The following is a 27,699-nucleotide window of genomic DNA, read 5'->3' as shown; positions in this document are numbered from 1 at the left end:
GGAGGTCGAGTCTCCATCACAAGTACACAATCCGAAAATGGATATATAGAGGTCCTAAAGGCTATGCCTAAATGTTTAGAACCCCTTGGTGTGGTGTGTGGTGGATAATGTGGTGCACTTAATGGAAGTGAAAAGGAAGGTGCAACAAAAGACGAGGGAGGGATGGGTAGGAACTCAAATGGATTTTCGATAGATGTTGTTGTGGGAAATATGATAGGTTCCTTTTGTTCGTTAAATGCATTAGATGAAGATGGACCTACTTCAAATCGACCATGAGAAATAAATTCATTTGAAGGAAAAGAAAACGAAGAAATACTTGCAAGTTCTTCTTTTAGCTTCTTACCTAGTTTTGAGTTCATAAAGAAACATATGCTTTCCTCATTATTCGGAAACCAAAGGTTGTTTTGAAGAGTCTCTTCTTGTCGAGCGTCCCTCGATCCAACAAAAAATACAGAATCAGTTGGTATAGAATTTGACATAATAGGATTCGTACTTGGCATTGGAGAAAAGATGTAATGTGGAAGTGATGCGTAATCCGAGCCAGGTTTCACTTGTGGATGGCCAATCCGTAGTGGAGATTTTGAAGGTTGTGCAAGATTATTAGTTTTGTGCACCAAATCTAAATGAGAAAACTCAAGCTTACCTTCAATCCCTTGCTGAGTCCTATGCATTAGGATGAAATCATACTCAGTGGTGAAAATCTGATATGATATGTGGATTCCATGGTAGTTCAATGGTTCTCCAAGCAAGTTGGGAGGCCCACTCCTAATCATTTCTATCTATGTTTGGTTGTGGAGATTGAAGTGGTGTTGTGAATCTGTTTGAAGTCATTTGGCTCTTTTGTTGTTCATGCTTTCAAGGATTCTCTGATCAAAGGCCAAGATTTCTCAAAGAGTGGCTAGCTCTAATACCATGTGAAGAAATGCTCTAAACGCAGAAAACACAAAACCAATTATATGACAAAGCATAGACTAATAAACACAGAACACAATTAGGGTTAGAGTTAGGGTAACTCACAGACAGTGAACACAATGAATAATGAAGTGAATGAACATTGAATATACAATGTCATGCAACAAACACACTTTGCAGTGAATACTAAACCTCGAACTCTTATATCTTTGGGATCAAGGTAGAGGTTATGAGTTGGAGAGTTTGTCGTACTCTTAACGAATCTTGAAACGTAGCAAGGTAGCCTGCGTGCATTGAATACCAGCAAAGGTAACTAGGGAAGGGTGGATGTGATACAAAGGACAGCGCAGGAGAGAGAAAGACTAAAAATGCAGGTCCTTAAGGATAGAGAAAAATTGGGCGACAGGTGTTGGATGCAAATGCAGCAGATAGAGGAGAGAGAAAGTCATGACGGCAGCCATAGATAGAAAACGTAGCTTGGGGAGGAGAGAGATTTTTGGGCGGGAGCTTCATACTGTTGTCAAAAGATGACGTATCAACGAGACAGTAGGGTTGGCGGGGAGGAACACGGAGTGAACTCGGCAAACATGGATAAGAGAAGAGAAGAGAGAAGAAACTCTGATGAATGGAATGATGAAGATCTGAATCATGGAGTGAATGTGATACAAGGGAACAAGGGTGCCGTAGCACAAGGAAGATGATGAAGACAGCCACGAACCATGAACCGCAATGTCCTCGTGAAGGGGTGTGAGGGTAGTGGAGAGACTAGAGAGAAGAGGTGACGGACTGAATGAATCAGCCGTAAGGAATGAATGAGAGTGGCCTATAAATAGGCACAGTTAGTCTAGTATGGCTCCCCTTTTTGGGGTTGCAAACCCAAAACGCAAAACCCAGAAATGCAAAAATGCAATCTGCAGGTAAAGGGTGAAGGGTTTCTCAACACCTCTCTGAGGCCCAAAAAGGCGAACAAGAGAAGAGCAAGGTGGAGATGCAATGATACATGCTGAAGAATGCTCATGCAATAGGTGCCACTTGGACAATGTCCCTCGTGAGGAAATTGTTCACTTGCCCAAGTACCCTAGTACAAAGATGATGAAAACATGCAATGTATAGGAGGAATGTTGGACTTTGTGTGGTGCTGAGAACCATAAGGATATGTCCGTACTCGATCTCAGGAGGTGGCTCCATGCTTACCAAGTGACGAAGGTAAGAAGAGAAGAGGAGGAAGAAGATGTAGAGGGTCCCTAAGACCCAAGATTTCCACCGGAAAGGAAACCTGCAGTAAAGAACAGTAGTTAGAGTGAACTGGAGAACCCGAAACTCAACCTCAAGAGAGAAGCCACTAGCTTCGTGCATCCATGTTGGAAGGAATACAAAGGCCTCGTCACCATGTCGCGGCTGAACCTTCGAGGTCCCGATCTAGGTGGTACTTGAAGATCATGGGTATCAGTAGATGAGATGATTGGTCGAAGACAGCCACATCAAGAAAGTAGAGGATGGGTGAAGAACTTTATGTGGAGTAGGTTCCCTCTCTGAGGTGGAAGGCTGAGGAACCCCCGCTGAAGTTGAAGAAGAAGTAGATGCCCCCTCTGAGAGCAAAGAAATAACATCCCCCTCTGAATCCCCCTCTGAAGTAGATAGGGAATCCAAAAACTCATGGATCTCGGACTTCGAAATGGGAAGGGTGGGGCTCAGAATGAGCAAGAGATGGGCAATAATCGTTGTCTCTCAATGGAGCAGACTGGGTAGCCGAAGAAGAGGAAGGAGTCGAGCAACCACTGTCTCTTGAAAGAGCGGATTGACGAGGAGACGGTATCAAACAATCACTATCTCTTGGTGGAGCGGACTGCAGATCCGTAGGTCGTGGAAGCCACTGTACCTGAAAATAAGTGGGAGAAGATTGCCGCTGACATTGTGACAATCTCCAGGAGGTCATAGCACCAATCGATCCTCCATGTGCTCGAAAGGACTTAGTGCGCATCGGATGCGTCTTATTGCCTTGAGCATAGCACTCTGATAGCAGATGCAGAACGATCTCTGTGGCTTAGAAAGGAGAGGTGGCACAAGGAGTGCCTGGTGGAAGACGCATATACTCCGGGGGGTGGGGAGCAAAGGTCGAAGTCGGCAAGCATCGGTGGTGTGTCCGATGATGCCACAGTAGGAGCACCCAGTAGTCTGGTCATGTATTGATAAAGAAGCCATGGATACCAGTGTGCCTTGCTGAAGAAGGAAGAGGTGAGCCACCATGAATTGCAATGTCTTTCTTAAGGGGTGTGAGGGCAATGTGAAACAGGAACTGCGATGTCTGCCTCAAGGGGTGAGAGGGCAATGGAAGGGCTGGATGTGAGCTGACTGTGGCAGGAGGATGCGATCAGCAGTAAGAGGTTGCAACCAGTAGAAAAACGCAGGTGAGGAGAGGGAAAGACTAAAAACGCAGGCAGCAGGTGAGAGAAAGACTAAAAACGCAGGGAGGATAGCCTGCAGGAGAGAGAAAGACTAAAAACGTAGGTAAAAACAGCAGCAGCAGTCAATATGCTGAAATCAGCTCCGAACATTGTGTGATAGGCTGGAAATAGGTGCTAGACTGTTGTAGACAGCAATGGCCAGCTTGGACCGTGATGTCCTCCTTGTTTGGGGTGTGGGCAGCAAGCTGAAATACCTGAAATTTGCAAAAACGAGATTGTTTTTTGAATGGAGAGTGATCAGCAACAGTCACTCTGCTGTAAATAGCTGCAAACTCGGGTGGAAGGCTGGAAACAGACGCTAGACTGTAGAAAACAGCAAGGGACAGCCTAGACTGTGATATCCTCTGGGAAAGGGGTGTGGGCAGCAAGCTGAAAACACCTGAAACCTGCAAAAACGAGATTTTGATGAAGCAGAAGAAGAAGAGAAGTGGATGCCGAATCCGCCACCGGTCTTTGCCTTCACTGGAGTGGAGGATCTTCGCCACTGTTTGAGCAAATCTGGCTCTGATACCATGTCAAAAGATGACGTACCGGTGAGACGGTAGGGTTGGTGGGGAAGAACACGGAGTGAACTCGGCAGACATGGAGAAGAGAAGAGAAGAGAGAAGAAACTCTGATGAATGGAATGATGAAGATTTGAATCATGGAGTGAATGTAATACAAGGGAACAAGGGTGCCGTAGCACAAGGAAGATGATGAAGACAGCCACGAACCATGAACCTCAATGTCCTCGTGAAGGGGTGTGAGGGTAGTGGAGAGACTAGAGAGAAGAGGTGACGGAATGAATGAATCAGCCGTAAGGAATGAATGAGAGTGGCCTATAAATAGGCACAGTTAGTCTAGTATGGCTCCCCTTTTTGGGGTTGCAAACCCTAAATGCAAAACGCAGAAACGCAAAAACGCAATTTGCAGGTGAAGGGTGAAGGGTTTCTCAACAACTGTAAATGCAACCTCCAAATGTGTGTGTGCAGCTGGGTGACAAGTAACATTAGTAGATCGTCAGCAAAGAGTTATTGCCAGTAGTAGAAGAGCCTCAAGATGTAGTCATGAGCAATTGATGAAGGAGATGGAGGTTGAAATCAGGCACATGATGATAGTAGATGACTATGGGAAGCTCTAACCACGATGTTCTCTACGAACGGGGTGTGGGTAGTAGAGATACGGCTTATGAAACTTGCAAAAACGAGATTGAGGGAGAGTGGTGGGCTGCATCCCTATTTATAGAAAGTTTGGGGCACCCAAATTAGGGTTTTACATGTGGGACCCAATAACTCTCTAGGATTATGTTTCTTTTTAAAATAAGATGGTTTATTAATTAATTAAGCATGTTATGGGGCTTTTTAAGTGAGGCTAATATAAATTTAGCTTAACATCTGGCACTATTCAGTCTTTCCTTGAGTATTTTGTACTCTCTTCTATTAATTTATTACATTGAGTCATTCATTTTAGAGTTTCTCTTCTCTCTTTGTTGTTTGTGTTTTGGCATTTTGAGTTTTGAATTTTGCATAAAGGTTTTGTGTTTATTGCGTTGTTGTCTGAGTTATTGTGTTGTATTTGTGGTTGTACATCTTGTGTCTTCTCTACACACCCTAGCATATCTTCATAATCACAACTTTTGAAACACACTGAGGGTGTCTTTCAATTTCATGTGCAATGCTCCAAAGCCCCTTTGCAACCAATACATTGCGTATCTATATGCTCACTGTGGATGGTGGTTCCATCCAACCTCTCCTCAACAATCAACATATGGAGTACATCATTGTTTCTAGCCATGGCCATTGATTGTACTTGATGCAAAAGTTGCATGTAGAGAGGAAAATATGGGCAAACCAACGTGTGCTATTTGGCATAGTATAAAGGAGACTATGAGGGATTCTACCTACATTGATTGATGTCGAAAATTTTGCAAAAAAGGAAGAATTAGCTTGCATAGTATTGGTAGAGTGCAAATGGAGGCTAAAATGAACACTAATAAAAAATTCTGACAACACTAAGCCCTTATGTGTTATGCCACAATATTTTTCGATGTGTGAATAGTCCTCAAATCTCGTCCCAATTTGAGGAAATTGATTAGAGGACGTTGATGACTCAACCCAACAGGCTGAAGCCCACTTTGATTCCAATTTTTGGATTTAGGGTTGTAGGAAAGCAAGTACACAGCTTGTAGAAGAAGCAACTTGAAAGAGCCCAATGTAAAGTGTATTGAGTGCTAGTAGAGAATATTTACAAGACTTGTTATGCCCTAAAAGTGACTAGGCATGTATACAAGGCTGTGCTGAAGGAAACTCTTAAATAGGGAAAAAAAAACTGTCCCGGCGGTCGTGAGTGTGTTCACACACATCACTATCAAAATATGGTAACATGTTGATGGGAGGCCAGTTGATTGGAGACTTCTTTCCTCCAGCATCTTTTGACAATTACCTTCAAGCCAGTCGTATGTTAGTCAGCCATGGTTCCAAGGAGGAATATGGGCAACCCAAGTATAGTCATTCCCAACTGGCTCCTTCCTTGGGGATCTTGATTGCTCATAGTAGGACAGTGCACAACCTCAATATAGGAGAATCCTTTTATTCATTATTTTTATGCAGAGAATTTGACTAATTAATGCATGTAAACGCCCTAATCAAGAGGTTTGTTCCTCTCATTCTCTATTGGGTTTCCTTGTCATAATTTTGAGTATAGCAGCTGAAGTTGGCCATGATGTTGGCTACAACTATCTTGCTCTTTATCTCCCACCTCTTCATCATCTCATCTATTGATTTCTGTCTTCTTTCACTACGGTCGTTCAGGTCAACAAATCTGTGAAGTTTACCTGTAGCGCCTTTTGAGGCATTTCCCCTTCTCTTTTCCACTCTAATTCATTCCCTGCCATCCAAACAATCAGTACAATCTTATGCCATCCAAACAATCCCTGAGGAGGTGAGCACTGAGTTAAAGAATGTCTGTTTGGAATCAAGAATATGCCATTACTGCTGGAATAAGAGGCAACCAGACGTTTCTTGACCCTATGGATTGTCATGATTAGGATCATGACTGTGATAATAACTTCAACATGTAACTGCTGTCCTAGCACTTCCCAACTTATACCAAAGTGATTTCTTAAATACATTTGTTTTAGTTAGGATTGTAACTATGATAAGTGATTCAGTAATAACTGTCTTCAACTCAATGTGCATTCTTTTCTTTTTGGATAGGCGTTCCCAACAAGTGATTCAGTAATAGCTGTGCTCAACTTAATGTGCATTGTTTTCTTTTTGGATAGGTTTAAATTCTTGATCTGATCAATATTTAATTGCTCTTAGTTCTTCCAACTGGGTTTGATTGCTGAAATACAATTTTCCATCTGTTTCTGATTGAACTTGTCAGTGCTTGCTTTTGGTTTGTTCAAATTCATGAGTCATAATTAGTGATGAAGTCTGCTTGCAGGAAGCTGAGAGGGCTATTATTGAGATGTCAGGTATACCTTGAGAACTTTTCAACAGATTCTTTTTTGTTTCTTCTGTTTTTTCAACTATGGGATTGCAGATGGATCAATGTGGTTTTAATACCGCTGTTGCATTATCTGTGGATTTTGGAATCAGGGAAATGGCTTGGTAGTAGAGCTATTCGTTGCAATTGGGCGACTAGGAGTGGATCTAGTTCAGCAAGCCAGACTCAAGCTGCAATCACTGGTGCGAATGGTTTGATGACAATTCCGTTATGTACAGCTACATTGAGTTTGAATTTTGACATATTACAGCTAGGAGTTGTTGTAGTAGCAGGGGAATGCTGTTCCACCCCCTTGGGAAAGGCGGACACATTCCGTCCCCTGAAAAAGACCAGCAAACGGGGGAACCTGAGGGGGGAATGTTCAGCAAGGGAATGGCTAGGGGAATATGAAGTAGAATGCAAAGGGGAATGCCTAGGATGCCGTTTGATCAAAGTGGAATATGGGACTTCACTGTTAATTGTTGGGAAAGAGGAAAAAGTCTCACTTGTGGATGTCTGTGCACTGTCCCGGACTTCTACAGAGGTCTAATCATCTGGGCCCCTAAACCTTAAGATAATGGAAACCTGTAGCCTACCCCTTTTTTGTTGGAAGCTTCCTTATAGGATTAGGATTCATACCCATTCTCAACACAAGGAGATAGTTTTCTCTGGAAGCGTGGATGGCATTCCAGCAGTTCTCATGGTGTCTGTGATGATTGTTGCTCTAGCCCCTTTGAGGACGACTCTTGTTTCAGTTCCTCCTAGTTTTTTAAACCAAGAAAAGAGAACAAAAATTCATTGATAAATCCTCTTGTACAAAGTATCCGAAGGAAAAAAATGAAAGACAAAGCAGCCTTGTAGGGAACTTCCATACCAAAAAATATTCAAGGGACATCTATTTGAAGGCTTGAAGCCCCTTAGACTGCTTGGGTAGGTTTATTTAGCTGTATGAACTAGGCATTTGATCCGTGATCCGTTATGCCTTTTTACAAAGATGATGATGATCATGCAATGCATAGGGTAGAACAATAGGGAAGGGAGGCTGATGTCGAAGACAAATGCCAAAACGTGTAGATCAGAGTTGAGGGAAATGGAAACTGAAACGGAAATAGAAACGACAAGTTTTAGGGAGGGGGTAATGGAAATGCCACATCATTAAGGGTTTGGCGGGGGGGGGGGGGGGAGAGGGGCAAGCTAGCCTAGGTGTTTAGAAGATAGAACCTAGAATACAACTTTCACAGTCAAAATCAAAGATTTCTAGTTTCAGGTTTCAAAAGAGTTCTTTGAAAGGCGTAACCTCAAAGGTGCTTTTGATACATACAAGGATTTTGAAATATGCCGATTGCAAAGAAAGGACAATGGTAAACAAGTGCAAAATCTAACAAGAGAGTGATTGATAACTAATCTTCCTCTTTGCGTTCCTCTTCCTCGTCCATGTCATAATCTTCAGTTTGTGTAGGCAAATCCTCTTTATCATCTTTCTCATCATCTGTATCTCACATAGACCTAGAATTGTGCTTCTATGAAAGCCTATATGTATGTCTTGAAAATACTTTGATTTCATTTTTGTCAGCAAATGTAGGTTTGCATTGACAAAAACGAGCTTATTTGATCTTTGGAGCCCTAAGCGATTCCTTTTCTTTGTATGAATGTATTGAAGGTGCTCCAAAGCCTCTCTAATGTTGATGATGAGAAAACTTGACTAAGAATTTTGATAGCAAATTTTGAAGTTCAGGTGAGTTCGCTCCATAGTCCTCCCACCAAGTGACAACATCAACATGGAATCTACAAGATAATTATAATATTGATGAAAATTATCCCCTATTGATTCAAGCTATAATGAAATATGGCTATATTTAAAAAAGATAGATGAGATTACCTATCATGTTGAGCATCATGCCACAAGATAGATGAGATTACCGATCATGTTGAGCATCAAGCCACACAAATATCTCCTCCTCATTACGGAAGTTCGCAAGTTGATCTTTCATCAACGTATATCTCTTTGGAGTAGGAATCAACTTTTGAAGAGTTGAATTCCAACCTTGCATAGTCTCAACATTTGCTTGAAGAACTCTTTCCTTGTGTTGGAACTTAGGATCCAATGCATAAGCTGGACAATGTAGTGGAGAGTAATATTGGTTGCACCTATTTATTGCAAGTTCTTCAATCTCTTGTAATCTAGCTTTATTGATCTCAACGGATTGGATGTTTTCTATCATTCGATACATTGTCTCATAATTTTTTCCAATGTAGGGTATATCACTGTGCACATGAAGCAACAACTTTACAATGGGTAAGCTAAGAAGTAGCAAATGCTTCACCTTGGGCCAATAATCCTCATGGATAATCATGCATGATGGTGGTATAGCTTAATTTTACCACAGTTGTGTGAGAAGCATGTTGTGGAATACCTCAAGGAAAAGGCCCATGTGGTTGCATCTTAATTGCAGTGGTATGCATCCACTATGGTTCATATGTAAATGGGGTACCTTTGGAGGCTATTGCTTCTCTTGCGGCAAGCTTGGTTACTTTATGGTTGAGTGGTCGGAAAAAAAGGATTTCATTGCTACTTATATACTTTGGATGCTATTACGATGGTTGATGCACTAGTAATTGGGGAATGGACTCTGCAAGAGGATTTGGTTCAGGATAAGCAGCTTGTGCTTTCTTTAGATCCTGATGATTCTGGATGGGTTGATGTCCAACATAGAAAGGCCAAGAAGGTTAAAATTCAGCACTTGGTGGGTTCATTCTCAGGCTCCCAAGATTCCTTCCATATATATGTACATAGAAAGGATAGATCTTCCGATGTGCTGAAAGCACCTACCATAGATCCTTCTAGTTCAAAGTAGCCCACACAGTTGAGATTACAAGCCGAGTGTTTGCGGCATCATCCTAGGGACCCATTGGCATGCCTTGCTTTTGATTGTAAAGGCGAGATGATCACCCCATGGGATTGTAGACATTCTGGAGAACATGTTGGCCTTGGTTCATCTACTATTGCTTGATTCTCTGTAGGATGCTTTTCTTGTCTCATTATCCATAAGGCTGGGTGAACTTATTCAAGGCTTTCAGTTGTGGTCTTATTAGCAAGTTAAACTCCTGGCATTGAATGATGGTTTGCAAAAGAGTTCTAGTTAGACTCATAAAATTTTTTGAGCTTTGAATGCGCCTCTTGCATGGGAGAATGTAGTGAGGTTGCAAAATGCTGATGGTCACATGGTCACGGATCCTCAATCTATTGTTTTTATGTGTGAGGACTATTTTGCAAACCTTTTAGGTTCACGACATTCATGTTCTTCTTAGGTTGCTCAAGTCATGCAGCCTTTTGCACCTTTGTTAGAGATTAGGCTCCCTCGGACACGCAAGACTTCCTACATGCTAATATCTATGAAGGTGAACTTATGGATATCTTGTTGCATTTGCCTCATGATAAAAGCCCTGGTTGGGATGGTATTACCAATGAATTCTTTAAACCGATGCCTCTTTTTTGGCAAAATCTCTTGTGGCCTTATGCCGGCAGCTTTGGGCTTCAAGCAACATGCCTTTATAGTGGAAAGACAGGGTGATTAAGTTGATTCCTGAAGTTCCCTCGCCTTCCATGTTATCGCATCTTGTTGATCTGCGACAACTACTTGGTTTATCTCTCCATTCACAAAAAACATTTTGTTGGTCAGGCGCTAGTTGATGATACATTTAATGGTTTTGAAAGCATATGCCTCTAATCTTTACAAAACTTTAGATGTTTGGGAGTTGTTTGGACATGTGTTAGGTCTCCTTATCAATGCTCCCAAATCCTCATTGCTTGCATTGGCTCAATATTCCCTTGGGTGTTGATATGCAACCGAGACTCTTGCTGAAATGGATATTATAAAAATTGGAAACCAAGTTTGTTTATTGGAAATCTCAAGCTTGGCCATTTCATGTGCGCTTGAAAGTCGCGTGGATCATGATGGTCCCCATCTGCTTGCTCATTTTTTGCCATTGCTTCCTTGGACTAATGTTGCCTTGAAGAATCTCACCCAATACTTCCATTTCATGCTGTGGAAGAAAGATTTTGTGCATGCTGGTATATCATGGATATCTTGGACTTATGTTTGCCTGCTGAAATCAATGGGCGGTGGGACTTTTTTGGATGTTCAGACCATATGGCAGCCCTTAGTTGGTCTTCTTTTCAGGCGATATGTGCTAGCTAGCAACCTTGGATGGTTATTGCCCGTACTTTTCTTAAGGATCGGGGCCTTTGGTATGGTAACACAAAGATTTAGGGTTCGTGGTGGCATGTGCTTGTTGTGGAGGTTTCGTTCTCTTTAGGTGCTTCAATTCTTCTCAACCATTTGGTCTGTTCATGAAAAGTGGTGCTTTGCAAACTTCAATGGCATTTGACAGACTGACTGCCAATTCGTTGTAGATGGAAATTCTAGCTATGTCTTGTTTGCTTTCTTGGGAGGGCAAATAAGAGGACAGAGACCTAAGTTTAATCTCATGGCTTGGTCTCGGTGGATGATGTGACTCTTTTGCCTCAAGGCACACTGATGTCTTTTCTCACTGTTAGACGGGTCTTTCAGGTCCCTCATGGACTTTAATGAGCTTTGGGGCAAGGTCTCCAATATTTTGTAGGATTGGCAATCCTTTCTTGTCTTAGATTTTGAGTATCCTTGGTAGGATTGAGAGCTTGGAGGGTGTTTGACCCTTCAGTCTTATTCTCTTAATCAAACCTATCGTCTCATGATTTGAAATTGCTCATGGTTGGCCAAAAAGCCAATTTGCTTTGGGGATTATACATATCTAAAGCCTAGTGGAAATTGACTGTGATGGAGGGATGGATCAACAAGACGCCATTCAAATGTAAGGTATTTATTGGGAGAATATTGGTGGGTGACCTTCCCCTTGCATGGGATGTTCATTGTAGGGGTATCTCCAATAGGAATTGTTTCTTTTGTACCATTGCAGTTGAGTTTCCCCATAATAAACTCATTTTTGTCCTTTTGCTTGGAAGATTTGGGCCCTCCTTTATGACATTTGGCATGCTATGATGGGGACTAGGATGTGACCTTTGATTAGGTCATTGGGTCTTTGGTAAGGCTAAATGCCATGGTCCGTTGTAGCCTCATATAAAGATTTTGTTTCACTTTGTTTGATTCTAGGGTTGCTCACATATTTGGGTCACTCACAATGCCATGGTCCGGTGTAGCCTCATATGAAGATTTTGTTTCACCTTCTTTGATTTTGGGTTTGCTGGCATATTTGGTCGTTGGCATATTTGGGTCACTCACAATGCGTTCATTTTTTATGTCCCCTCGAGCGTCCAATATCATGTGGTGAAGTTTCAAGGACTTCTTTAGGGGCGACTTGATCTTATCCAGCATGTTAATATCTTGACTAGAGATGATTTTGTTTTCTACCATTGGGCAGTCTCTTTGGTGACTATGCATTGACCTTTGTAATTTTTCTTTTGTATTGTGACATGAGACAATATAGTCACTCATTGGGGAGAGAGTGTAACCAGCCTTCCTCCTCCGATTGGGTGTTAAATAACCTGATTAAGCACTATTTACAGCAATTAATAAATTCACAAAATTGAAAAGTACACTTTACTATATAATCTTGGACATTGGACACCTTGTTGGCCCCAAAACTGACGCCCTTTTCGGTATTTATTTAACTTAATTGAAAAAGAAGTTGATGTACAATGGGATTCTTTCAAGCCCTTATAACTCCCCTTATTCAAAATGACCAGCAAGTCTTTAATCTGATTTGCCCTTTGATTCAAAATGACCAGCAAATGAATTAGCCTTGACCCGCTTTGATGGAGATGGAAAATGCCCCAAATTCAATTATTTGCTGGTCCCTCCACTTGAATAGACTAAAAACAACTTCAGCCTTGTTGAATCCAAGTCTCGGAGTAGTTTCTAATTTTTGGCATGCTTCTCGAGGTTGTTGCTAAACCTTAATTTCTATTGTAGATTAGGGTTTACAGCAAAGAAATCTGAAATTTCTCAGTCTCTGGTAATCTCAATGCTGCAATCTTTGGAGCAAGGCTGTAGGAAGGTTGGGAGATGAGAGAGAATGTTGAGGAGAGAAAATTCAGACTTTCTTCGTGAAGAACTGAAGAACATCTGTCATTTACTGCTGCTGCCCTGTCTCAACAGCTTGTAGATCCAAAGAGTTGAAGAAAATCAGTCATTTACTACTGCTGCCTTGTCTCAACAGCTTGTAGATCCAAAGAATTGAAGAAAATCAATCATTTACTACTGCTGCCCTGTCTCAATAGCTTGTAGATGCTGTCACCTATTGTTGATTGTTCTGCTCTTGCCCTAGTTGCCTTAGAAGGGTCCTCCAACGGTTGCAAATCAAACCAACAGCATCTCTTCCCTCTCTCTTGTAGGCTGAATATACTAAAAATGCCTCTCCAGCCTCTAAAGACGTTTTTCAGTCTTGCACGGGCATTTTTGACAGGCTGCAGCCTTCCCAAATGGTTTTTCCAGCATTATCCATAATTAAATATTAGTTTTCAGTCTTTAAATACTGAAAATTAGTCTAATAATTATTTCGATGCCTTGAAAAATAAACTAACTGGCCAATAATTAAATTGGCTAGAAAACTTCCATTCCCGAGTGTCTCTGTGTCATCTTTGACCATGAGATTGGTGTTAGGTACCATTAAACGCCACTTCTCTAGTGTCACCAATTGACACTTATGGCCAAAGAAATGACCTAGGCCAACAACAGGCACCAGATACCACCAAGTACCTATGCGGCATAACTTATAGCAACTTTTGCCTTTGACATCCTGTGATTTTCTGTGGTCTTGGGCTCGTAAATTTACTCTAACCCTAGTTATATCTCACATGTTTAACATGTACTTAACTATGTGATTAAAAAATTAATCCACATGTTAAGTGAGGTTATACATGTCCTCATGAGAGAGAGAGAGATGGTAGCATGGTTATTCATCCTTCTTAGTGGCATGCGCTGAATTCTACGAGGCCTTTAAAGGTCTCCCAATCTTTTCTCCTTTCTCATTTGATAGCTTCGTGGTAGGAGATGCTTCGTTTTGCAGTTTGGCGCCCCTCGGATATTCGTAAAGAGGAAAATTTGCTACAAGAAGAAATACTAGCTTTCTCAAGGTTGTTGGATTGGCCACAAAAAGATTTGCAGCGTGACAAGTTTAATCGGATGGCTAGGTTGGGGTTGAAGACAGTCCGTGATGGTGTTATTCCTGGGCAGCCCCGTCTTTATTCCTTTAGGCGTATTGGTCAGTACTTTAGGGTGCCTCGTGGATACATGGACATTTGGTCGTCCATACAAGACAGTCTTCAGAGGTTCTCTCCTTTGCCTGCATTACAACCACTCGATCCTTGGCATGACTGGATGTTTGTGCTTCTTGATGATTTTGAGAAAAGGTCAGCTAATCAGATATATCATCAGATGGTGGAAGCCAAGAGATGGGTCATGGGGAAAGTGAATACGGTATGGCATCTTAGGAACAACAAAAAGAAGTGGTGGGAAAGATTTATCTAGATTTGGAAGTCTAAGGTTTCGTATCAGGGAAAAGTGTTCATGTGGAGGCTGCTCATTGGGGGTCTTTCAACGAGAGAAGTGCTCTGTGTCGAAAGATCTCAGCAGTGCGTTGTGTTTTTTGCTCTACCTTTGATGAGACATTGCTTTACCTCTTTGTCTCCTGCCCTGTTGCGCGACAGATATGGAACTTCATTTCACGTGTGTGGTCCTCGGTGACTCAGCATTGCCTATCAGTTCTTTGGTGGATTATGGGAAATATGTCTTCTATGCCCTCTTTGCGTTCAGATTGTTCCTGCCTATTCTAGTTCCTTAGATGGACAGCCCTATGGCATATATGGCGTACTCTCAATGCTTTTATTTTTGATTTAGCATCGGGCATCCATGGGCATGTTGCCCGTGTGTGTGGAATAGTGTTATGGAAAATCTCCTCTATGATGTCAGTGGACCTGATTTATGAGGAGATGCTTCGTTTTGCAGTTTGGGATATTTTTTGTGCAGCGAAGCAGAAGTAAGATGCGATGGCTGGTTCCACGTATGCTTATAAGGACTTCACCATGTTCTTTAGTGGCCAAGCACCTCATAAGTTTGGAGTTATGTTTATTGTTTGGTCTTCATTACAGCCTTCATTGGTTCATCAGGATATTTGGCAGAGAATTCTGGCTATTGAGATATGTACGAGGGAGAGGTCTTGTGTGGTTGGTGGCTGGTGGGAGTCTATGCCCCTAATACAGCTCGGGACTGTTTTCAGCTTTGGTAAGATTTGTGGTCCCTTTCCATGGTTCATCAGGGGCTTGTCATTGGTGGCTTTTATGTTAGTGTGTCTATGGATGAGGTGGCTTCATCTTACTCTATTATGGATGGTTCGAAGTGTCAAGCATGGAATGTCATGGCCACCTTGGCTTTGAAACATGACATGTGGTTGTGGCTACATCCTTATGAGTCTAGTTTTACATACCGATGTGATTGACATGTGGGTGGAGAGGCATCACGTCCTTTTAGATTACTACCCTTGGCTTTAGACATGACTCATCAGCCGGTGCATGCCTTAGGCTCTTCTTGTCAACTTACCTTTACTTTTTAATCAATCTTCTTTTGAATGGCCAAATTTTTTGGGTATATGCAATAGTTGATTGGTGAGTTTGTACCTAGGTTCTGTTTGGGGGTATTGATGCATGGCCTGTTTTTAGGGATAATGCGCATGCTTTGTCTCGACAATATGGTATTCAACATGCTTTTATTTTTCATGCTTAATTGCAATATTTGCACTCTTTGTTGGGCCATTCACTCAATGTGCAACAAGGTGGGGACAAATTTGATTCCTTGGTCACATGTGCCCAATGGTTAAAATGTAGAGTTCAAGCTCGTTAAGAGGAAGAATATGCTAAATTCAAATTGTTGGCTTGTTTGGATGCTTTGCATGATAATAATGGTTGGGCTCTTCGGAGCCCGGAGAGAGAGGCCTGGTTACACTTTCAGCAACAAAGTATCGGGCTTTCGAACTTAGCCGAACCTCCCCCAATATGTTATTCATACAGCTCCTACCCGCAGGGAAGGAGCCATGGATCCACGGGAACGTATACATCCCACAGAAGCAACTCAAGGAGGCAAGGAAAAATGCACTCAACAAGCTGGTAGCGGCCCTCAACATGCTTATGCGCAAGGGCCTCTGGATCATCGTTGGAGGTGATTGGAACTGCAAGCGGAAAGCCTGCATGAGGTGGTTAAGAAAGGAATGTCCCGAGTTCTCAATCCTCACGATACGGGGCCGAGCGCTAACATACCACTCCCCAAGAGGAAAAGGGAAATCGGACATCGACTACTTCATAGTCAATCAACAAGCTGCATCCTTGCTAGCACATGCGAAGGTTGAACGCAATGTGGATATGTCAGATCACTGGCCTATCTCATGCTCAATTAGAGCCATGTTAGATACGAGTGTGCGAGAAGAACGCCCACAACCTCCTCGTATTGATGCTTTTAGAGTGGAGTCGACGGCTTACTCATTCCTATCAAATAATAGGTGGAGTGTCCTGAGAGACCTCCCAGAGGAGGCAAGCGACAACGTGCGTACTCTATGCGAGGAGTATGAACGCACGGTGAAGTCGGTTTAGGCATTACCAGAAGATTTTTGAGGCAGGAGATGGGCACAGTAAGGATGTGGACTTGTGGAAAGATTGGGGCGACGACCTAAAACTATGGCCCCGAATCTGTGAGGTGGAAATCCCCATCGAATGGTCGGAAGTCCTCTTCATTTGTCGAAAACTCAAGCGGCACAAGGCTCCCAGAATTGACGGGATCCCTCCCGAAGTCTTCAAGCTATTGGCGAGAGACAAGGGACAGAAAGATAATCCTGAAATACCACGTACTAAGATGGGGGAAGCAACTCTCCACTTGGTGAAAGCTATCTTTGAATCGGGAGAGATTCCTGAACACATTGATACCTCAGTGATTGTCCCCATACCCAAGAAGGGTGACCCGACGTCAATGGACAACTATCGTAGCATCTCCCTCATCGCAGTGGTACTCAAGGTCCTCTCCTTCATTGTGGCGCAGCACTTGTCAGACAATCTCGAGAAAAGGAAGTTCTTCCTTGGAGGACAAGCAGGATGTAGGCCAATGGAGGAGTGCATCGCCCAGGTCGTGACGCTGGATGAAGGGATTCGACACCGTCATAATGCAAGTAAGCCAACCTACGCGGCGTACATTGACTTTCAGAAAGCATACGACAGAGTACCTCATGAAGCATTGTTCATGAAACTGCAAGCGGCGGGTGTGGAGGGCAAAACTTTGAGATTTATCAAAGCCCTATATACCACCGATCCACAGTTCGGGTCAGGGTGGGAGACTCACTATTTGACCCCATCCCTGTAGAAAGGGGCGTGAGACAAGGTTGCCCCATGTCACCCACCCTATTCAACATTTTCATTAACGACATTATACGGGAGGGTGAAAACCTAGGGTGTGATATCCCCGGGTTGAAGGAGAAATTACAAGCTCTGCTCTTTGCAGATGACGTGATTTTCCCAGCAAACAACCCAGAAGACCTACAGAAGAGCCTTGATAGGATTGCCGAATGGGCGAAGAAGTGGGAGATGAAATTCGGAATCAGCAAGTGCAAAGTTACCATGTTTTTTGGTAGCGATGCGGAGAGGACAGACTTCAAGGCGAGGCAATTACATATTGGTGGAGAGAATGTTGAACATTGCGCTGAGTACAAATATCTTGGCGTGACTTTGGATGAGCATCTCTCCTTTGAAAAGATCACTAAAGAGAGGTTGGGGTCGGGAAGGAAGGCACTTTATGCCCACCAACACTTCCTCACCTCATGATCTGTGCCAATTTGAACTCGATTGTCCTTCTTCAAATCTTGCGTATTCCCCGTATTGACATACGGGGCGGAGCTTATGGGACCCCAAAATCAAGGGAAGTTGCGCTCATTAGAAAGGATGGTTGCAACTGGAATGCGGTGGGTTGTGGGAAAGAGTAGCAACTCGACCACGGTTGGGGGTGCCACTTTACACCACGAGCTACACATTCCCCCTGTGGCCGCATACTGCGGAGGCCAAAGAACTCGAGCTCTTGCCAAATACCCACACCTCAAGACTTGGGTCCGAGATATGACTCGAAACCCAACCCCTAAGGGAGCGAGAGGTAAGTGGACGTGGGAGATGCGAACACGACATTGGAAGAAACGATACGTGCTTGACGCCCCACTGAACGCGGTGCGACCGCATGTATGGGCCAAGTGGGACAAACAACATGACTGCATGTCCCTCAAGCCGTATCTACAAAACAAGTTCGCGGACACCACAGGTTACTTGTTCTGAAGTAATCTCAGGAGAGGGGTGAAACATGGAGCAGAACGCTATCTACTCTTGGCACGCGTTGGAGGATTGGTCCTTCGGGACAAAATTCACCCAAGAAGACCACAACAGTGCCCCTGTTGCAATAGGACAGAGGCTGGGTCTTCACTTTGTCACATAATGCTCGAGTGTGATGCATTTACGGACCTTCGGGACCGTACTCTTGGCAACCTCATTCGAGACAGTCGAGAGATTCTAGGCTTCGACGGCACCGATGAGGAAGCTGTCGTGATCCTCCTTGGAGGGGAGGCTTGTGGGAAGAGGTTACCCAACTGGGTGGCCCCGAAACCGCACTTGAGGGATGTGGCAGCTGGACATGTTCTAGTCCCTACATTCCTTGGTGAAGCTATACTGCGATACTTGCGAGAACTGCATAGCTCATAACTTCCGATCCCTTGGGAAATGGCGAAGATACCACGAAGACATCAAATACATGTGTCACTGAGCTATGTTCTTGCGAAAACACCAATGGCACTCCCTCTGCGGGAACCCGTCGGGGTTGGGCGTTTTACCGGGTGAGAGTTAGGGCAATCCTTTCTCAAGTCCCGGACTACCTGGGCTCCCATATGGGGGTCTTGGTGCCTATCCTCACTAGCCAAGTGGCTGGTCTCCCCGGAGCTATCAACCAAAGGGAGCGGAGGAAAGCGGATTCGTCCGCCGAAGCCGGAGGCATAAGGGTTTGGCCTTGTGGTAGTGCGTGCATCAACATACCATACTCACTTAGTGAATATGACATGAAGGTGCACACCCGACTCACAAAACAAAACAAAACATGATAATAATGGTTAGACTCATCATTCATAAGTGCTTGTAATACTATAGATCCTTATTGGGTCCCTAGGAAGTTTTTTTTAAAATTTTGTTCATTCTGCTTGTAGATACATTTGTGACTTGGTTCGAAATCAGGTTTCACCTGAATGGCGGGAATTGATGGAAGCAGATATCACGGAGGAAGAAGTGGAGGGAGTGCTATGCCATTTACCTTGTTGGAAAATCCTAGGTTGGGATGGACTCCCTAATGAGCTATTCTCAGCCCATGTGGAACAGCTTAAGGACCCATTGACTCGCTTTTGCCAGCACATCTAGAGATCCGGATATGGATTGGACAATTATAGTTATTCTTTTGTTGCCCAAGGTTCCTTTCCCATTCACTTTGAAATAGTGGAGGCCCATTTTTGTTATGGGCTCCTTGTATTAAATCTTTTCCAATGTCATTGCCCATAGATTGCAGAAAGTGTTTCCACATTTGAATCATCCCTATCAGTATGGTTTCATTAAGGGATGGAACATCATGCATAATATTTGGAACATCATGCATAAGTTTTGAATGTTCAAATGGGGATTGAATGCTAAAGCCTTGAGCCAATAGGTGATTATGAATCAATTGAATATTGAAAAGGCTTTTGACCATGTTAATTGGTCTTTCATGTAGCAATTGATGTCTACCTTGGGCTTTGGTCCCCACATGAGTTCTCTCATTGACACTCAGTTAAGATATAGTGGTACACGTTGTGCTTAATGGGGGAGTCGCAGATGAGATTGCTTGATCTCGCTCTTTTTATCAAGGATGCCCTTTGACTGCTTTATGCTTGCATTGGTCATCCACCCTATGGTTTCTTACATAGGTGCAACCCAAGCATCTCGACCCTAGTAGTTGGGATTGCATTATTGGAAACAACTCTGTCAATTTGTCCTTAAGACACTCACATCCTAAGAGTATATCTTAGGAATTTTAGCTTTCATGAATGCTTTAGTTGCACTTAGGCTTGAGGGCTCCTAGTTGAGGTACTTTCTATCCCCTCAAGCACCCAAATGCATACCCCCCTTGGGTACATTGAGTCTCATGCAAGAAGGATTCTATCCTTGACACCCTTGTAGACTCTTATGATTTTACCTCCTAACTTTTGTAACTTTAACATATTAAACATTTTGAGTTGAAACTTCAGACCTAAAGCGAGTACATCAAGTTCTTTCTCGTTTATGTTAGAAGAGCTACATTTAGGAAGCATCTAAGCTTGCATTCTAGAAGTCTAGTCCTTGGATTGCATTGGGTCTAGCTTGACACATTGGCTTCTCAACGATCGTACTACTTTGTGGGTTTGCTTTTGCATATGCACATTGATTTTGAAAGGAAGAAATCTTGACTTTGCACATCACTCTCTGGCTTTTCTTGAATTTGATAGTGATTGTAAGCATCGTTAAAGCGCTTGAGAAATCTCCAAGGCAACTAAACAAAACAAAGGGTAGGAAACTTTAGACACATTTTGACCCATTGATCACTTAGAGTCAATCCATAGACAGAGAGAACTTCAAAGTCCACATTGGATTGGTTGGCTGAGGATAGGGAGATTGTTGGTTTTTAAGTTCGTAGTGGTTCTCAACTTTTGGGTCAATCCTTGGCAAACAATTCCTTTATGTTTCTTAAAGCTCATGGGACTAATGTTAATCAGGCAATGGCTATGTAAAGTTTATTTGGTTTGGCCTTGAGCCTTCATATTAATGCTCAAAAGTCAATGTCGATCTCTTGTATGGAGACTGATTTGCGAGTATTTGTCTAGTAAGGAATTCTTGTTTCTAAAGGAGATATTACCCGACATTTGGGATATCCTATTGGTGTGGATGTCCCTCCCCGAGCATTGCTTGATTGGATGTCCTCTCGAATTCGTGATAAGTTTATGTCTTGGAAATCTCAATGCTGGCCTCCTTATGTGTGGCTCAAAGTGGTACAATCTATCACAATTCGCATGGTCTCGTATTTTTTACCCTTGCTTTCGTGGACCAACAAGTCTCTCTTTTATGGTATGGAAAAAGAAAGGCAATCATTTGGGTCAGGTGTGGATATCTTGGCAGCATATTACTACACAACAGTTGGGAGGAACTGCTTTCTTGGATGTTAATCTTCATATGAGAGCTCTGAGAATGGTGCTTTTGCAAGCCCTTTGTGTGCAAATTCATCATTGAACTGATGTTGGAGAAATTTTCATTGAGTAGATTGGTATCTCCCATGGTTACACACTTATTTCGGCATCTTGGTAGCATGTGCTGAATTCTACAAGGCCTCTTAAATCGTCACAGTCATTTCTTTTGGCTCATTTGATTGCCTCTTGGCAAGAGATTCTTCGCTTTACTATTTGGTGTCCTCTTGATCTTTGAAAGGAGTCTAATTGATTATAGGCAAAAGTATTTGCCACTTCAAGGTTGCTTGATTGCCCAGATAAAGAATTGCAGCGAGACGAATTTAATTGGATGACTAGATTGGGGTTGTAACGGGTATGTGATGTTGTCATTCTTGGGCAGTCTCATCTTCCCCTCGCCTGACACTGCCGCCATCGCGTTGTTCCCCCTTCCTCTCGGCACTTCGCTGTCCCCCATCCTCCTTGCCACCATGCTGGGCGTGTGCCCCCCTCTTCCTCGCCCATATGCTGTCCTTCCTTCTTGCCGCCTGACTCCTCTGTATCATCTCGTGTTGCGCGCCTTGCAGTCTATTTGCAGGGTGACCCCTGCTCGCCGCCTACATCCATCCGCGCTGCCCCCTTCCTTCCCCGCCTTGGGTTTCTTCTCTCCCGCTACCCCGGGCAGACATTCGGGCCCCTCCACATTTAGGGACCCCACTGTGACCCCCAAGCAGTGTTGGCCTTCACCTTGTGGTGCCAGGTCCCCCAACTGTGCCGGTCTAGCATGATGCAATCACTTGTGCTGCCCGGTGCCTCCACGGCCGGCAAAATAGAACCCCCCTCCTTCCCTCCCGGTTGCTCCCTCCACTTGCAGCAACAACACCCCCTCCTCCGGAAATACAGCAGTGTGTTTGGTAGGTTCTTAGAAGGGACGCGCAATGGAAACCTTTGGTTAGACGCAGGTGCATTCTGCGAGTGCCGCCAGGTCAAATACCTTGTGCGTAGTCCTTTCTAAGGAACAACTCTTCGTAGTTCATGCCACAGAAATGGAGCTAAAAGAATCAACGATCTTTGGTTAGGTCGTAGGACACTCCGTGTCTAGGGCTCAGCTTCAAGACTGGCTTCACTTCACGCTGCGCATTGGCACGGCGCAGATTGTGGAGGCGATTCTCATGGGGCAAGGGATCTTCATGGTATGACTCACCTCGGCAGACACAACCTAGGAGTTAGTGGCCACTTCACCCTATGCCTCCACAAAGGGGGTCATTTACATGGTTCCTTGGTACATTGGTTTTACAGTGGAGGCATTTGCGCTCCACAATAATTTCCTTAGATGCGCAGTCACCCTACTCTTTCTTGGACTGGCGATAGAGTATCGTCAGCTTGTGGAAGGCTTTGGACGGCTCTTTGTCATTGTTCTTTCTGCCTCTTTTGCGGATGCAGTGACAGCTGTAGGAGTATCGAAGGTATGGGTGGCATTGAAAGAGACAAAGAACATACCACAATTTTTAGAGATTGAGGCAGATGCATACTCCTCGAGGTAGCAAGTTATTGTGACAAGGCAGCTCGGACAGTGCCTATGTTGCCATGATTTTGGGCATCTGGCAGCAGAGTGCACGTGCTTTGGAGCCAAGGCAGCTTCGCCGAAAGGCCCATAGGTGGATGCGGACAGTTTCACACGGGTCCAGAGACAACAGAGAGGGAGACGGCAAGGGGGGCTGTAGCTAGCCGCTCAGACACAGCCACTGTCTACTCCTCGCTCCACCAGGAAGGACCACATGCCTACACATCCACCCCCTAGAGAGGCGTCACAAGCGACCTTACCCGAGGGACCACATCCGTCACCCCCCCTTCCTCACGGCCCCCCTCTCGACCCTAGTCCATAGCCCCTACCCTCCAGATCTACCAGCCCTCCCCCACATAGGCCATGTGCCTTCAACCACCCCACCACCCCTCGATCCTCCCCCTCTCCACCATCCCCCCCGCCAACCAGTACCCCTGATCCCCACCTAGCACAGGGGACCCCTACCCCCCCCTCCCCCGTCATACAGCCCGCCCCCCTCCCCATAAGAGGTGAGAACCCCCATACACCCATATCCTCCACTCACTGGCAGTCTAGCCCCTCCCCACACAGCTACCAGCTCCTCCGTCCATGTCACCCGTTACACTTTCTCGAGGCATGCGTAGCTGCTACCACAGGAGTTCTTTTGTAGTGCGCCATGATCTTACCTGAGAGTTGCGGAGCGCAGAGAGTTCTTGCTACCCCTGGAGGTGGGAATCTTCGTGGTATGCAAGTCAAGGAGCGGGAAGCTCCATCTATTGGCACCATCGGATGAACCAAACTATGCTTTTTTCCTTAAAATGTATCACACAACATGTTGGACGTCGACCCAGATAGAGGAGGTGAAGAGCCAAGTGGCAGATCACATCTCCTAGTGGATGGGAGAAGGTGGATTGGCACTCTTCTCCCAACAGTGGCCAGGTTGCGTGATGGACATTAACTAGTGGGCTCGGGCTGAGGTCCCACATCTAAGCATTATCTTTCGAGCCCCTCCGCAGTGGAGAGCCCCGATGGATTTGATTGAGTGGCCCTTGGCAGAGGTGGCCCTTTTCTACAAGTGCATAGTGTCTCGCCTCTTAGCTTGGGTGATAGATGCCTTCGTGGTACCACCAAGCACATCCATCACTCCCATGGTCTGCCCAAGGGCTACCATGGGGGAATGGAGTTTACCGTCCAGGCCGGCAATGAAGTGTATCCGCATGCCTCATAGCTCCTCTTGCTCGTTAGTAGCTTCCAGACCGAACAAATGTTTATTCGGTCAGTCACAAGTATCCCCATGAGTTTACATCTTGCATCTTGGAATATAAATAGCCTCCACTATAGTGGAGCACGAGGTTCTAGAAAGTTGATTTGTTCGGTAGGAGTTGCAGTATGCCCTTGTCGGACAGATCGACATCTTATTGATACAAGAGTACAAGCTCACTCCCGCCCAGGTCCAGGAGGTAGGGAAGGTACTCTCGAGCAGTTCACACACTTACTGGAAGCACACCATCGATGCCTACAGCAAGAGTGGAGGCATATACATCTCTATTGGTTTGAGTCTCACCTCCTGTGTATGAGACCATGGGACGATCGTGGCAGGGAGGGTTCTATGGATCAGATTGGATATTGAGGACTAGCACCTTGGAGTCCTCAATGTCTATGCCCCTAATGAGGTTAGGGCATGCAGGATGTTCTGGGTGGAGATCGTAGCACGACTCTTAGAGGTGGACTCTTGGATCGTTGGAGGAGACTTCAACAACCTGGAGGTCTTAGAGGACTAGCAGGGTTTGGGAGGTCTTCCTACTGGCAGTAGGAGCTCACGATGCTTGGAGAGACCTAGCTTTCCACAAGAGGGAGAGATCGTTGGATTTCTCTTGGGGATACACTCAGTTAGACAGAGTCTTGTTGGAGCGGCTGGACAGGTTCTACGTGGGAGAGTGGGGATGCTCTTGCGGAGGCCAGGTAGGGCAGTTGGCAAGCACCACTTTGTTCGCCGATTCTCCTGACACTTGACCCCCCCACCATCTGCCCTAGACACGTGATCCTGTCAAATCCCTTACTCGATCTATATGAGGGAGGAGGTGAAGAGACAGATTGAGTAGATTTGGACTAGGGAGTGAGGCAAGAGGGACCGGATCGCAGAAGAAGTTGCAGAGGTCCTAGCCAAGTCGAGCAGTATCTGCCAGGAGGCAGCCTTACAGGCTAGGCAGCAGAGCTGGGAGGAGGAGAGAGCACTCCGATGGGACCTAGCAGCCATACAGAGATTACTACAGGAGGCACAAGGGAGTCCCATCCTCCAGGCACAACAGGTGCGCGCACGAGCAGCCATTTCTGGCCTAGAGGACAGGGGCTCGGAGTTCTCATTCCATACCTTAGCAGCATTCTGGGCGTGGAAAGGAGACATGATGTGCAGGGAAATTTTCCAGGTGCATCATCCCCGCATTTCAGGAGAGCATATACACAGACTTGAGGATCAGTATGGGAGGACTTGTTCTAGCCCAGACAAGGTGTTGGAGATTGGCATTGACTACTACAGGCGCCTTTTCTAGCAGGAGACAGCTTTAGCTAGAGGACAACGATGTAGATAGAAAGTTTGGGATCACATCCGGTCCCTCATCACAGAGGAGATGGGACGCTCCCTCCTAGCCCCCTTCATAGAGAAAGAACTAGTGAAGGGTTTCCATACACAGGACAGGCAGAAATGCGCGGGATAGAATGGCCTCTCTAAGGCCTTTTTCACTACCTACTGGGAGGTGGTAAAGGACCCCTTATTGCTGGCCTTCAAGGAGATTTTCACTTCTAGATGGATGCCATGGAGTCTTTCGGCAGGTCTTATCAATCTCCTCCCTAAAGGGGGAGATCGGTTGGAGCTATCCCAGTGGAGACCGATCACCTTGTTGTCAGTGGCCTATAGGGCACTAGCAAAGATGATTGATAGGTGACTCCACCCTGTGCTTCCAGACATCATTCATGACACACAGACAGGCTTTGTCCAGGATAGGAGCATCCTTGACAATGTCTTCACTTTCTTTGACGCGACAAACTGGGCCCAACATAGTGGTCAGGGACTGGTTGTACTACTCTTGGATTTCAAAAAGGCCTATGACAAGGTGGACTGGGACTTGTTAGAGGGCACTATGGTGAGGTTGGGGTTTTCCAAGGCATGGATCCGTGGGGTCTCAAGAGTTTATAGATCGACCACCAACAGGGTCCTTATAGGTGGTAGGCGAGGGGAGGACTTTCGACTAGAGAGATTGGTTCGGCAGGGCTGCCCCTTGGCCCTGTACCTGTTCCTACTCTTTGCAGAGGCAATCTCTCACTTTCGCAGGTCACATGTGAGTGGGTTACGCGGCCTCCGACTTCGAGTGAGAGAGGAGACGGAGCTGTGAGACTCTGAGTATGCAAATGATACAACACTCTATGTAGAGGATGATGAGTTGATGCCGGAGAGAGTGAGATTGGCTCTTGATGTGCTCTGTACTGCAACGGGAGCAAAAATCAAGTGGCAAAAGTCGGTTTGTTTCCTTACAGACCCAGACTCTAGCATAGAGTGGGGCGTTCACTTGGGATTTGGATGGGTGTGCAGAGGGCAGACCGTTCGTTACCTAGGGTTCTAGGTGGGACTCGACATCGCTCTTGCCCAGCAGTTTCTTCCAGTGCTTGACTCTATTCGCAGGAAGCTAAGTTAATGGAGTACCGCTCGCCTTTCCCTAGCAGGCCGATCCGTGGTGGTTAATGAGGTTCTCCTAGTGACAGCTTGGTACATTTCTTCGTATAAGTGCTTCGCCTCATCGTGTAGTACAACTTCGCCGCTTAGTGCGGAACTTCCTTTGGGCTAGGTCAGACGGCTCTAGGGATTCTTGGGCCAAGGTGGTGTGGGCGATCATCATCCGGCGTCGGTCAGAGGGAGGGTTGGGGATCATAGATCCAGAGTATCAGATTATGGCCCTCTTGGCCAAGCTAGTAGTTCGCGGCCTTACACTAGGAGGGCAAACCTGGAAGGTTCTATCACAGGAGGGTCTCTAGGAGTGTAGACCCAAGCTTGGCGGTGAGTGGAGGCCATCCTTGAGATGGATCTTCACAATAGCTGAGATCACCCCCCTAGATTCCCCTTCCTACGCAATTTGCTTCGTGTGTGGTAGGGCCTTCGTAAGGCCCTAATTGAGAACCCCCCAGGTTGCCAGGAGGAGATAGACAGCCAGCCGGTGATCTGGAGCCTCCAGGTCAGAGATCGGGAGGGGGTACAGATTGGTGAGCGCCCCCACATCCAATGGGCTAGGTGGAAGACCGGCCCGGCTCGTACCATCCGGACATGGCGGGAGGTGTACAAGATGATGGACGAGGGGGTTTTGCAGCTATACCTCAGGAGTGGCTTCCCCCCCCGATGGCGGGAGGTGTACAGGATGATGGACGAGGGAGATAGACGCAGCTATACCTCAGGAGTGGCTTGCCCCCTCGAGACGAGAGCCAGTAGAGCTTGGGGAGGTATGGGCTGCCAAGTTCTCACCAGTAGGTATCCCCCTACAGATGGCAGGTAGAGTGGGAGGCACCGTGCTCAAAAAACAAAAACAAAAACAAAGTGGAAGGTACCCCACATGGGACTTTCTTCACCGTACAGGAGGGAAGGCGTCTAGCCCTTGACAGAGGGCAAGAGGATGAGGGGATAGTTGTCCTTCCATGCAGGAGGATTTGGGTGGTTGGTATTTAGCAGAAGACATGGCGGTTGGACCCTTATGTCTTTTGGGAGGAGTGCAGAAAGTGGTGCCTCTGGATCTAGGAGGGTAAGCCACTTGATGAGTTGGAGTGGGATTTGAGAGAGTGGCTATGGCCGGCCATTGCAGTTGCCAAGAAGCCAGCGAGGTTCTTGGAGTACAGAGCCAAGATTGGCAGACACGTACTGATGCAGAAGGACATGGATTGAGCGCTGTCACATAGCAAGCACTGGGCGGAGCATAGCATCATGTTGGCTTTCTGATGGACCTTTTGGCATCGCCTATGGGATAGCTGGAGGCCGAGGAGGGTATCGCA

The 27,699-nt window shown here is 45.3% G+C and overlaps 1 protein-coding gene and 1 pseudogene across 3 annotated transcripts in view; both read left to right on the top strand.

The window, feature by feature from the left end:
- LOC148024375 (oligouridylate-binding protein 1-like) overlaps positions 1–27,699 on the top strand; it is a 141,955-nt gene that overhangs the window by 101,528 nt on the left and 12,728 nt on the right. For all 3 annotated transcript variants that reach the window (XM_087694007.1, XM_087694006.1, XM_087694008.1), the window contains exons 8-9: positions 6,804–6,834; positions 6,959–7,048. In XM_087694007.1, coding sequence (XP_087550133.1) covers positions 6,804–6,834; positions 6,959–7,048 — 121 coding nt within the window. The remainder of the gene's footprint in view (positions 1–6,803; positions 6,835–6,958; positions 7,049–27,699) is intronic.
- On the top strand, positions 9,443–18,618 carry LOC148024376 (uncharacterized; annotated as a pseudogene).

This window comes from Lygodium microphyllum, chromosome 15 (assembly GCF_053477565.2).
Source record: "Lygodium microphyllum isolate KBCC chromosome 15, Lygodium_microphyllum_v1.1.10, whole genome shotgun sequence".
Lineage (NCBI taxonomy): Eukaryota > Viridiplantae > Streptophyta > Polypodiopsida > Schizaeales > Lygodiaceae > Lygodium > Lygodium microphyllum.
Note: the sequence above shows the minus strand (reverse complement) of the source record. Positions and strands in the feature narration are given on the sequence as shown.